At 38.5% G+C, this 14,040-nt stretch overlaps 1 protein-coding gene and 1 non-coding gene across 2 annotated transcripts; both read right to left on the bottom strand.

Annotated features, from left to right (window-relative positions):
• Window positions 1-211: 211 nt before the first annotated feature.
• LOC149139150 (patatin-like protein 5) lies at window positions 212-1,447 on the bottom strand. The gene is made up of 4 exons (XM_089450611.1): window positions 1,244-1,447; window positions 673-990; window positions 390-571; window positions 212-272 (listed from the first exon to the last, which is right to left on the bottom strand). The coding sequence occupies exons 1-4, from the start codon at window positions 1,364-1,366 to the stop codon at window positions 212-214; spliced, it is 684 nt and encodes a 227-aa protein (XP_089306737.1). The 5' UTR covers window positions 1,367-1,447.
• An 11,619-nt stretch (window positions 1,448-13,066) lies between these two features.
• LOC149139149 (U6 spliceosomal RNA) lies at window positions 13,067-13,173 on the bottom strand. Its single transcript, XR_016265429.1, has one exon. It is a non-coding gene; the product is annotated as a U6 spliceosomal RNA (small nuclear RNA).
• Window positions 13,174-14,040: the final 867 nt, after the last annotated feature.

Below are 14,040 nucleotides of genomic sequence, written 5' to 3'. Positions count from 1 at the left end.
ATATTAGTAAAGGCATGGTAAATAACATTATTTTCAAAATCAATATATTAATGAAATATGCAGAAAGCCTCAATTTTCAAATTGGATATCAAAGTTACATTACATATCGAAGTTAAGATCATCTTCGAACAAAGTACAACATTCATAAGGGAAAACTAACATTCATAAACTGAGGAAAACTATCATTCATAAAGTTTCAGGACTCTAAGTCTTAGCCACTAGGAGCAGCGGTTGATCGTGACTTTCTTTCACGTGAAAGTAGCTGCGCAAACCTGCCAAATCAATACAATATTAACGGTGAAACCAATTCACATGAACCATTTTCTGTCATAAAACTTGATTTAGCAATTTTCATTGAAATTGACGTATTCAATAAGAACTAAAATGACCTGATCAATGCATCATGGTTGGTCTTCCAGTCTTGCTCTGGCGTTGGCTCATAGTAGCCCATCTCGATATTGACACTTGAAACAGGCTTGGCCAAGAGATCGCTACCTATCGTTTTCAAGGCTTTTAGATTCTCCTCCGTCGACAGATCCAAGGAGCTAGTGTGATCTCCCAGCTGCGGTTCCTGATCACAATGAGGCATTGTGTTAGATATCTCGAATATAGATTTGTTCAACTTCACAAAATCTATGGGTGAATTATATATGGAGGGTGCAAGAAAAGTACCTGGATTCTGAGATACATATGCATGTTAATGGTTTTGAAGCAGAAGAATTCGTGAATGTCCGACATATCCGAACTTGATTGCAATAAAATATCAATTAAAGGTGATCTACCGTCCTTAGTTAACCATCCAAATAAGCCCCATTTTGCAGCGTCGGTGGCCTTGTAACGAGCTACTTTTTGTCTTGTTCCAAGAGAAAGAACCAGAAGCTTGCTAGACTCGTTCTCGATCAAATTTAAATCAATACTTTGTTTCGACAATGGTGGATTCGAATTGCGAGCGGAAATTTCTTTCAACAAATGGTTTACTGCAAGTAATGTCTGCAAGAATATGTTACAGGCCAACAAATTAATTGCGCAACCCATTAGGCAAAACTGTTACGCAGTGACTTTGAAAACTGAAATACAATTTCTTTCGACACATGGTTTACTGCAAGTAATGTTTGCAAGATTATTTTAGAGGGCAACAAATTAATTTCACGGCCCCTTACCAAAACTGTTACGCTGTGACTTTGAAAACTGAAATTTAAACCATATTGAGATGGCAATGGAAAAATATATCACCGCGACTTACCGGATCGTTAGCTGCAACTCCCCCGTCTATTAGATTGAAGTTTCTGGGATTTCCCCGGGAATCTTGTGTTTTGAAGGAATGAGGAGGAAGATATGTTGGAGCTGCTGAGGTCCCAATAGGCATGATACCATTGAAGAATTTGCCGCAACATAAAACCTATAAAGAAAACAGATGAGTACTCCAGGTGCAGACCGAATTTGAAGGGCGAGGTCATGATATTCTATCGTCTGCAACTTCATTGACAAAACAACACTGAACAGGGAATCAATATGCAAAAGAGCGGGCGTGGTTGCTGAAATATGGATGAGCGCTGAATTTTGGGCGCTTGAATTCAAATTTGAATTCGAATTCAAATGGGCTCGTTATTTGAATAAAATTAATGGCGTGATTACTTGCATTGATTACGCTGAACCGTGGAGCCTCCCGGAGTTGGAGTGACTGAGCTGCCAGAAAATGCATGTACATAGGTCATGGTAGCTGCCAGAAAATGCATGTACATAGGTCATGGTATCAATGGGTCCAAAACATGCATCCGCCCATCCGAAACTGTCGTTACGGTGCTGCTGCTGTCAGAGGGTGTACACTCCATAGCATTAACTTTGCTATGGAGGTGGAAATAGGAACTGCCGAGCAAAACGTGAGGGATCACCGGGACTTTATCGCTACTGATGTCCCCACCATGACCATTGGGGTTGTGCCACGTGGAAGGAAGCAATAGAAGTCTGTCTTTAATCACTGTCACCTTGAGGGCTGAGGATTTCTCAGGTCCCACCCGGGCTTCAAGACGGAAGGATTTCTCTACTGTCTTCACAAGGCCTTGTCTCCGGAAGTAAGGACTTTATGGACACTGATGCCCCACTTCCACCACCTCGACAGTCATAGTCATCTATAGAGTATTTAATGCCTGGGGATATGCACGCAGCTTAACGTGATAACACAGGAGCGGGGAGTTTCGACATTAAATAATATTTGAGCTTTCGTGTGTTATCGGGCTAAGCTGCGTGCATATCCCCGAATATTAAATACTCTATAGATTACTGGTTAGGCATTGCCGACAGTCATAGTGGAGCATCAGCCGTATGGCCTCCGTGCACCACCTAGATCGCGCTCGTCATGGTGACGCATTACTCATAAATGTATGGCCCACTTGCGCCATAGAGCTAACACTGATACCCCACCAGTGGGTTGGGGTCACCTTTCCTCCCCCTTCGTTTATCCGAAATTGTCCCGTTTCGTGATGACGTGTAACTCAGTCTCCCTCGTTATTCATCCGGAATTCTCCGGTTTCGTGATGACGTGTAACATAGAGTCTCCTTCCGTTCAATGGAAACTAAGTGGAGGCAATTTTATAGTTCCTCCAATTTAATATGATATGAAGATTTTTTAGTTGTAATTTATTCATCGGCCTAGAACTATGTCATCGTGATGACGTGTAACACAGAATCTCCTTCGTTCGTTCAATGGACGATGCAATTTTACTATCTATATACTAACTATTGCTTCAAAAATGCAAAGAGATTGATAGCCTTGTGATAATTTAAAAAATAATAAATTGTGATAATTTCAAAAGTATAAAAAAAAATCGCTGGCGTTGTTAAATTGTGATAATTCCAAAAATATATATACATTTGAATTCAACAGCTAAATATTATCAATCTTTCAAAAAAAAATATAAATTTTTAATAAAACAAATAAAAAGTGTAATCACGTTAATTGATTAGCTTTTGGTATCAATATGAAAATGACACAACACAATCGAATTAAAAATATATTGTACAAAGCTAATACGTATGTTGAAGTTTAAATTCCATAACCAAAGTTATATGACAGCTTACTAATAAAAAATTAAACCAAATTATATTTTGATTGTGAAACGGCTCTTAGATATCTCTGGGAGATGATGAAACACAGTTTAAATGAATCTGGTTCATCAAACACTGAACATAATATCCCGAGGTCGCAAGCACGGAAGCCCCGACCAGGTTCGCCAGGACCAAGTGCAGAGCTGAAGATGAGGAAATATCCATTATAACTCTCTCAACAAATATTCTCCAGTTTGAACAAGAAACTTAAATTTAATCTACTCCTTTGGAACGCTGATAAAGCAGAAAAATCTTATCAAAGTCCTTGCGAGAACTATTCTTCAGCTCTACCTAGAAACTCAAAAGAATTCAACAAATGAGATGTCAGAATTAGAATTAACTTTCTTGTATGATTTATTTTGTGGCTAAAGTAAGGAATGTAAATTATTTTAAATGGTCTTAATTGTTAAAATTATGTAACCTTAACAAACTAAAGATTTTATACATTAATATCTAACTTAATTCTACGTTTAAAATATATATATATATATATATATATATATATATATATATATTATTTTGTATAATTTGAAGCTCAAATATTTTCAATTAATATAAAGATTTTTTTTTGAGAAATGTACTTTAATGGGAAGGATATATTTATTTTGGGTATTTTTAATAATTATATGTTTTGGAATTTATATTTATTTTGAGTATTTTTTAATAATTATATGTTTTGGAATTTTTAGCTTGAACTTCTTATTTATTTATTTATTTTTAAATATACTTTTAAATGCATTTTGAAAAATTCTTAGAACACTCATATTGCTGAAAGTTCATAGATGAAACTGATAGTTCTAACAAATTCTTACATATCATGAGAGAAAAATATGCCATAAAACTTCCAAAACTCCTAACAGTTGAGTACGATTTTATTTTGTATTTTGTAATGATATAATGATTATTTTGTATTGTGGAATGATATAATGATCCTGGATGTTACAAAGATAAAGGCAAGCTCTGCCAATATTGTTGTTGTTGTGCAATTTTTAACATTGATACACATATGGCATAGTAACATTAAATGCTATATAGTATCGTAGATATTGCCTTTTTACGGAGAAAAAACAATACTCTTTTCATTAAAAAATGAAGTTGTTCCATTCATCCAAGATACAGACCCTGCAATAGCCACTAGACAGACCAACTAATTAAGCATGTACATGAGATAGAACTAGGAAAAACCCCACTCAGCAGATAAGAACCACATTGATACAAAAATATGGCTTCATATGACAACAAAGAAAATTGGAATACACAAAGGCCCTATATAGCAACAGAAAAGGGGATGATAGAGCATCAAGCAAAAATGAAGTGTCCAGAACTAGACACAAAACCCTGCATAAGACAATCAAAATGTATATACCCAGGATGAACCGAGGACCCACACTTGGAGAGTCGATCCGCTAAGGTGGAGATTTGCTCCATCCAGTGGCTCAATGATCAAATGTCAAGACAGCAGCCATGTTGTGCCCAATCGATAATCACTTTGGAATCCCCAAAGATGATTATCTCATCCACCTCTAGCCATAAAGCACATCTTAGGAGTCCCCAGAGGACAATCACCTTAGCTTGCGAGTTAGAGTTGGAAGCTACAGACCAGTAGACCTGATAATGATGTGAAGGAGATAGGGAGATAACAACTCCACATCCACAAACACCCCCATCAAAGGCACCATCAAATAAACCCCTTGGAAATCTATGTCTCATATCTTTGAAGGTCTTGTCACTCTTTTTTTTGCTAGGAGAGAGAGGTTCAATCTCCAAGAAATACTCGATAGTTATGAGGAAAGTTTTCCTCGGATTCGAAACAACATTGTCAAAGATGCAAGCATTCTGACTTCACCAGATTGCCTAAAAGAAGTACAGAGATATGGACCTGTATAATATTTTGTGTGAGGACCAAAAATTGTAAACAAGAAAGGATGGAGGTTTTGTCTACAATTTGATTAATATTGAGCAAATAAGTGATCTCCTCCCAAACACCAAGGGCCCAAGGACATACCAAGAAAATATATACAACATTCTCCTATGCAGATCTACAAAGAGGGCAGAGTCTAGGACCCAAGAAACCTCTTTTGGTAAGATTGTCCCATGTTAGAATATGGTTGTGGGCAACTAGCCAGGTGAAACATTTTAGCTTCATTGGTGCCTCCCATTTCCATATCTGGGCCAGCCAAATGGAGCAGCGATCAAGAATAAGCATGTCAGAGATATAATAGTAAACTTCCTTGGCCGAAATATCCCCTCTCTGAGTTATATTGCCCCAAGTGATTTGGTCCTCTTTATCAGCAAGAACAATGCCCACTTGTATAAGGTTAGAGCAGAAGGAATTTCATTCAAGATGAAACTCTGATAGTAAATCCAACTTTGTTGCTTGACTCCAATAAGTAGAGGGGGAAAACTCATTATGAATAACCCCAATGTGTGAGAGAGTTGTAATATTTCTGCTATGCAAATGTTGGATGATGGGAAAGGAGAGCGAATGGCTTCCATCCATACCGACCATGTTGTCTAAACCAATCAAAATTTTTCTTCGCTTCTAGCTGCCCATATGAGGTTTTTGCAGAGCCCAGGGTGGACTTTCATCACGTTGCACCAAATATAGGAGGGAAAAATCTTCATAGCGGCACCGGCTTTGACCCAAACCTACAGGAGTGCGTTATTCAAATATTTTTGCAGATTATGTTTTTCCAAATGTCTCTACCCACCAACGCCCTCCACAGGTTTGTTGTGAGCAGATCACAATTGAAGACATATGTATCCTTGATGCCCCAACCACCACATTCATGTGGTTTACAGATATTTGCCAATGAGGACATGTGGAATTTCTTTATGTCTCCAATGCCAAACCAAATGAAGTTAGCTATGAATGAGTTAATTATGTGAATGATAGCCATGGAGAGAAACAATAAACGCATCTAGTAGATAGATATTCCTTGAAGAACTTCCTTTGTCATGATCATTCTCCCACCCAAGGAGAGCCTCTAAAGGGCAAAAAAGAGGAGGATAGGGTATAGGATATGAAGCTTCAGCAAGCAACCTAAGCCTATCGTCCTCTTTTTTGCCCTTTAGAGGCTAGTAAGCCATAGCCACTATATAATTAAATCATGGGGCCTGAAAGTGTACAGAAATGTGTTAGCATTATGTTGGAGTATCATGGCAGTAGTTCACATGATGGCGATACATGATGAGGTCAACATGATATGTTGCAATAAGCATGTAGCTTGAGTTGGAGGGACCAACCTTCCACAGTGGGAGAAGCATGTGGGGATTGCGACGGATGTGGTTGATGATCATGGATTGAGGAGACTTTCTGATTTATGGAGACATGAGCCTTTATGGTTTGTGCGATGGCAGAGCAGAGGTAGGCAACATGGGCATCTTTGGATGTTGGAGCTAGCGACACTTTGCGATGTCGTATGATGGTGTTGTCAAGGATGACAACCATTTAGAGTGGGGGAGTATGTCAAGCCCACGAGTCGGGCATGCCGGGCAGGCGCGTTTAACCGACGGGTCGGCGGGAGTTGGCACGGGCGCACGACGGGCAAGCGACGAGCTGGGCGGTTGAACGACGAGTTGAGGGTGCATGCGAATGGTGTGACGAGCTGACCAAACGAAGGAAACATGTGACACAAAGTCATCTTGTGAAAATGACTAAGTGTTGGGCGGTGGAAAGTTTATATGTGGGGGTGGTCCCGCACATGGGTGCCCACACCATGGGCCAACGCAAAGTTGGGGCGAGTTGGACGAAACGGTGGGTTGGCTTGGTGAGTCGACACCCCGAACGATGGGCCAACCGCCATATAAGTAAAGCGTTGTAATGGTGACAAAAAGCAATAAACGAAGTTTCCAAGTGTTCATGTGAGTTGGAGGGTGAGCTAACTTGGAGAGGATTGAAATTTGGCAAGGTGTAGGTAGACTCTTGGGCCAAAACATTGAGCCGGGGCAAAAGAAGAAAACGGAGCTGAAGGTCGTGCGAATGTGTGTGAGGGCATCGGGCCAAATGACTGTGTGAGGGCGTCGGGCCAAATGACCGTGCGAGGGCATGCGAGGGCATCGGGCTGAATGACCGTGCGAGGGCGTCAGGCTGAACGACCGGGCGAGGGCGTCCGAGGGCGTTTGTGTGAAAGATAGGACGAGGTCGTGTGAAGGCGTTCGGGCGAGGGCGTGCAAGGGCGCCCAACTGAACGATCGAATGTTCATGCGAAGTCGTTCGAAGGCGTTCAGGCGAGGGTGTGCGAGGGCGCCAGGCCAAATGAGCGAACGGGCGAGGGTGTCGGGCTGAACGAGTGAACAAGCGAGGGAGTCCACTTGAACGAGTTGAGGGCGTTCGGCTGAACGAGCCGAGGGTGAACAACGTGCTGAACAGTGCGACGATGAACAAGGTGTGATGGGCGGAAGTATCCTTAGGCACTCTGAATGGTGGTTCGGGCAGTGCAAACTATGCAGACCAACTTGCACGATTTGGCAGATATTGTACCAAGGAAACTTGGGGTTTCCTGCAAAGACTGTAAAACTGAATATTTGTAAAGTATTGATATTATCGGGCAGACTCATATTTCAAGGAGTTGCCCCTCCCGATTTATTATCTATTGTGCATATATGTTAAAATATAATAATGATGAATGATGTAAGAATGTTTCCGCTGTGCTAATGAAAGTATATTTAGGAAAGTTGAAAAATAATCTAAGTATAGAAAGTAGCCTATCCTTACTAGCATATCCTATGGATTATCGTGTGAACTGCTGCCATGATACTCCAACATAATGCTAACACATTTCTGTACACTTCCGAACCCCATGATTTAATTATATAGTGGCTATGACTTACTAGCCTCTAAAGGGAAAAAAAGAGGAGGATAGGCTTAGGTTGCTTGCTGAAGCTTCCTTGGATCATCAAGATTCTTGATGGCGCTGTTGCTCACCAATTTTGGTCAAGTTTGGAGAAGATTTTGTTTTTTGCAAATTTTGGAAATTGCACACACAGAAAATCTGGCTCAACGTGCGTTGTGCTTTTCCTAGGGCCACCCAATGCACAAATGGCTTGCATTTTTGGATTCAGAGCGATGAGTACATGCACCCTATGGATTTTCTAAGTTTTTGGGGCAGAACTAGTCCACCAAAAGGTCAAAAAACACCCTAAAAGTGACATTTTTGCCACTTTTTGGACACACAGAAGCAGTCTTGGGAGAATCAACTTTTGAGGGATCAAATGATCTTCAAATGAAGAAATATTTATTTTGGGTATTTTTAATAATTATATGTTTTGGAATTTATATTTATTTTGAGTATTTTTTAATAATTATATGTTTTGAACTTTTAGCTCGAACTTCTAATATTTCAGGGAGTTGCCCCTCCTGGTTTATTATCTGTTGTGCATATATGTTAAAAAATAATAATGATGAATGATGTAAGAATGTTCCCGCTGTGCTAATGAAAGTATACTTAGGAAAGTTGAAAAATAATCTATCCTATCCTTACTATCCTATTCTATGGATTATCATGTGAACTTCTACCATGATACTCCAACATAATGCTAACACATTTCTGTACACTTCCGGACCCCATGATTTAATTATATAGTGGCTATGACTTACTAGCCTCTAAAGGGAAAAAAAGAGGAGGATAGGCTTAGGTTTCTTGCTGAAGCTTCCTTGGCTCATCAAGATGCTTGATGGTGGTGCTGCTCACCAATTTTCGTCAGGTTTGGAGAAGATTTTGTTTTTTGCAAATTTTGGAAATTGCAGACACAGAAAATCAGTGGCGCTGTGCTTTTCCTAGGGGCACCCAATGCACAAATGGCTTGTATTTTTGGATTCAGAGCGATGAGTACATGCATCCTATGGATTTGCTAAGTTTTTGGGGCATAACTGTTCCACCAAAAGGTCAAAAAACTCCATAAAAATGACCTTTCTGCCACTTTTTGGACACACAGAAGCAATCTTGGGAGAATCAACTTTTGAGGGGTCAAATGAGCTTCAAATGAAGAAATTCCAGGTGTTTTAGAAATTATACTTGAATACCTTTCCAATGAGCTATCATGAGCTCAATTTGGATGCCGGGAAGGCCTCCAAAAGGGACCTGAAAGTGGTGCTGCGCGTAGGGAAATTTTTGCACAGGATGGCTATTTTTCTATGTTTTGATTGTGTTCATGGATTTTCTCTCATGGAGGATGTTTTACTATGGTAAATGATGACTTGGCTTGTAAATATGATGGATAATTAGTAGTATAGGGTAGATTCATTACATTAAAAGTCAATTTGAGCTCAAATGAATCAGTTTTTCACTTTTAGAGGCAAGTTGTTAAGATGCCTATATTCCTGTTTCTTGTTCAGTGTTGGTTAGATTAGCTCCTCATCTTAGGGATTCGACCCTTGAGGATGGGAGGAGGTTGAAACAAAGCCTATATCTTCTTCTTCTTTCTCATTGTAAAGGGTTGGACTCAGTTGGATGCTCATGCCTTGATTGTACATCATTTTGTAGCAGTTTAGTAGGAGATTAATAAGAATTGCAGCTATTTTTCTGGGATCCATGTGGTATGGAGTTTTAGTACAATTTCTTCTCTTGTGATCATATGTTAGTATGTTTTGTGTATTTCTTTAATCATTTCATTGCTTCTAAGTGAATGTTTTCAAGTTGATAGGCAGAATTCATTACATCACTGCTCTGCTTTGGGAAAATATTCACCATTATATGTTTTCTACAATTTGGGAAGGATCCATGATAATCACATGATCTTCCTAGCCTCTCACTAGTCTTAAACACCTCACCCATCAAGCCCTAGAGTGCTAAACCTTATGCCTACCTTGCCCCATTGAACACCCTGCAATTTTGACCTAATTCCCTAGCCCTAACTGTCTGGCTCCTCCTGATCCAACAAAACCCCTTCAAAATCAAATCAAACCTTGTGCTACTATACCTAGCCTAATATCCTTTTCCTGATCCAGTCATCTTGGCTGAGATCCTTACAGAGAGAGCCCTCTCCCGGCCTAGTAGGGCTAGCTACTTGGCTAAGCGTGGTTTGTGGTTACCCTGGCATTGCCTTCCTTCAACCTGAGGTTCAATCCAGGTGATAATAACATCATATGTATATCAAGTCGAGCAGAACCCTTGTCTGAATAATAAGAATGAATGGCCTCCTTGGCCCTATCCATGGCCTCATACAAATAAGCCATTGTAGGCTTGTTCCCATCTGCCAATATTAGAGCCTTTACTATAGGTTCGCTAACTGAGCACACTTCTTCTACTCCCTACCAAAATGTGTTAGTGTACACCATTTTGGCAATGGCTCTCCTGTCCTGTCTCTTGTTGTATCGATAATCATGCCACTCATCATAAATAAACATTTTCTTCAACTCAAACTGGCATCAAATCAAAGACTGCAGAATACTAAAGTTGCTGGAAAAATGTGTGATTGCAGGATGTCGCAACTCCTTGTTTCTAGTGTATCTCCTCATGAGGCTAAGAAAAAAAGCATGGTTATAAATAAATTTGGTTACGCTCCTAGCCATATCAATCATCTCCTTGATGAAGGAGAGTTTCCCCATATCCTCAAGCAACAAATTGATACAATGTGTTGCACACAGAGTCCAGAACAATCTGCAGTGACTCTCCATAAGAATCTTGGTGGCAGACACATAATTAGCTGCATTATCTATTATGACTTGCACCACATTCTGCACACCAATATCTCGGATTAACCCATCTAGCAACTCACATGTCATTGTTGTATCTTTTATATGTGTTGATGCATCCACTGATTTAATAAACATGGTACCTTTAGGACAATGTACTAAGAAATTTATAAGGGTCCCACCCTTCCTATCTATCCAACTATTAGACATCATTGTGCATCTAGACACTTCCCATGTCTATTTCAACTCCACCAATATAGAGTTGATGTACTACTTTTCTTCTTGAAGGATTGGCCCCCACAACTCCTCATATGTAGCACTTTTGAAGCTTGGGCCCCCAACAACAATAACATCAAACATTGGCTTCCAAAATGGATTAGTTTTGGTGATGCTGAGAGGTAAGTTACTCTAGAAAAGACATCTCCCCATAACTCTATGTTCTTCTTACTTCTCCCTTTTTTTAATAATTGATTTTATGGAAGGTTGTGCTCCATGTCTTATTCGTGGAACAAAAAATGATGACCTCCCACTCCCACTAATATTAGCACTAGCAATAGCAGGTGACGCTGTGGAGCCACTCCCACTTCCCTCAGCCTCAAAATCAGAAGAAGATATCCCAAAAGATCTACCTCCATGTTCAACCTTGTTTATTTTTTCCTCCTCCTAATTGTATTTTTCATCAATTTCTTTTAGAGATTTTTGTATAAGCTCAGCACTAGAAATCATACAAATACCAGCATCATGTCCAGGGAGTCTACCAAGATGGTATTTCAATCGCGTAACCCCTCTTGTCATCCTGGTCCCACACAATTTACATGATAGATATACCTGATTTATCCCACCATCACGCTCCACATACTCCCAAAATGGGTCAAGGGTTTTGGCATATTTGTAGTGAGCTAATTCAAACCTCTGGCACCAAACAAACAAAAAATTGGCATTAATGATTAAAGTTTAAACACCCGTACAAAAAAAAAGAAAAATAATAACGACCTCATTTAAAAAAAAAAAAAATTGGCTACATTATTTGCAATGTGAATTCAATGAAAAATGGCAATAAGAGGGTGTATAAGAAAGTTAAAAAGAGAAATGGAGTTTGTTGTCCAAATATGGAGAAAACCCTTGAATTCGCTCATGTGCATGGAAATCATAGCAAGTGGAAAAATAAATGAATCAAAATGTTGGTAGGCAAAGAGGAAATCAAGCATAACCCTAAATCTATGAAAAAAATCATTAACTTAGGGGTTTTTAAGAACATACCTATTAATGGAATAAATGAAGTTTGTCTCACTGTTCTTCAATCTTTGATCCACAAAAAATTCTTAGTTGGTGGTGATAACAGTTGTTTTATCCTCTATACCTCCTTGACAACCACGGCAATACTATTCCCCTTCCTTCTCCAATACTCAAAAACCAAAATGAGGAAAAAAAAATGAAATTTCCCTTTTCTAGCTGTGGCCCTGCGTGCCTGGCAATATTTCCTATCATCACATGATATTTTTTAGAGATATCAGATATTTCTTGGAAATATCACGATATTTTCGGGAGAGGAAATATTGTGATATTTTCTAGAGAGGAAATATCGCGATATTTCTTCGGTGATATTTCGGCTCGCCGAAAATATCGCTATATTTCCAAAATCAAAATCATCATTGCAAATTTGTACAGATAAGGAAACAAATTTTTAAACATACTCTAAAGCAATAAAGTTCTTTTGTGCAAAGAGGTTGATATCTATGGTACACATGATATTGTATTGGATTTCAAAAATTATTTCGATAATTTCATAGCCTTACCATAGTGTCTCTTTTTTGAGATAACATTGTGGTATTTCTATCAATCTTTCAATCTTTTTTTGCATTTATACAATATCCCCCCGATTTAAAATTTTACTAGACCACACCACAAAAATTCTAGATAAACTCTATATGCCAATTGGTCAAGGAAAAAATTTAATTCCACTGTGATGGATGTTGCAAATGTTGAAAGATGTTATTTTAATAATCAAGACAATTTGGGTTTTGAAACACAAAACCCTAAACAAACAATTTGGGGTTTGAAACACAACAATCCTGATTATTCCATTACCTAACTTGTTCATTTCGTTCATTCTAAAAAAGCATGTGTGAATAAAGAATCAAATAATAAAAATATCCATATATATACCTAAAAGAAAGCAACTGTTGTAAAATCTTCGGAAACGTTTACATCTTAATGGGATCCAAAACTGTACATGAAATGAATAAAAATTTGCAGGACGAACACATTCGTTTGCTTAATTACACAAGGAAATACAAAAATCTTTATCCACGTATCTAATTTTTTTAAAATTTGGACCATTTCTCAATTTTTGTGTGTCATCCTTGCGCAAGGGCCATGCTAATCTTCTATATATCGTTCCAATTTTATCCATGTCTGCGATTATTTAAAAAAAAAATGTCTCTCCCCCATAGCTTCCTGAGTTTAATTAACATCGTTACTGGGCAGTGATAGATTAACATCCATCGAGAAGGGTAGTTTCCACTGTGAGAACATATGGATAACTACATCTTCTTGCTATTTTAAATTATGAGATGATTCAAGGAGATGAATGTTGAATATGCATTCATAATAAGGGTTTATGTTTATTATCATAATGGTTTATTGACAGAAACAACTTAATACTATGCATGTTATATTTGATAATTTTCCATTCTCCTCTTACCCTCTAGGCCCAAAAGCAATAAATGCAGAGAGAGATGGCACAACGTGCTCCTTGCAAATGCTCTATAATTTTAAGGAAAGAAATATTTATTATATTCTACCGAGTTGTTGGAATTATTTATGAGGGGTGTTTTATTCTCTTTTAACTTTGATTGGAAAATGTCAATTGGAAAATCAGAGTTAAAAGGAAATAAAACACCCATCACTTTCCAATGTTCAAAGTTAAAAGTTGAGTTGTCTTTAGTGAGATTTTTTGGAAGTTTTTCTAGTCTAATTTCTCTAAAATTCAGCAAGTCACAATCGAAGTGCCCTAGGGGTTTTTCAGGGTGTTGAATCCATATATACAGTAAAAAAACCAGTTTAAATAACAAAAATCAAGATTTCACCTCAAAATTTTCCACCGAATTCCGGCACCAGAAAGTCCCAAAAGTTGCCCTAAAAACAACTTCGTTAAAAATAAATCAAATGCCCCCAAATAAAACACCCCCTCATGCATGATTCCAACCTTTTTGACATAATTATAGAGACAATATCAGGAACAACAAAGTTCAGCTGGTGGAAAAACAACCCTGAACCCAAGCTCAAACTTATCACTT

Source organism: Pinus tabuliformis, chromosome X, assembly GCF_031772625.1.
Source record: "Pinus tabuliformis cultivar Carrire ecotype Pingquan chromosome X, CPIR1, whole genome shotgun sequence".
Taxonomy (NCBI): domain Eukaryota; kingdom Viridiplantae; phylum Streptophyta; class Pinopsida; order Pinales; family Pinaceae; genus Pinus; species Pinus tabuliformis.
This window is presented reverse-complemented; position numbering and strand designations above follow the sequence as displayed.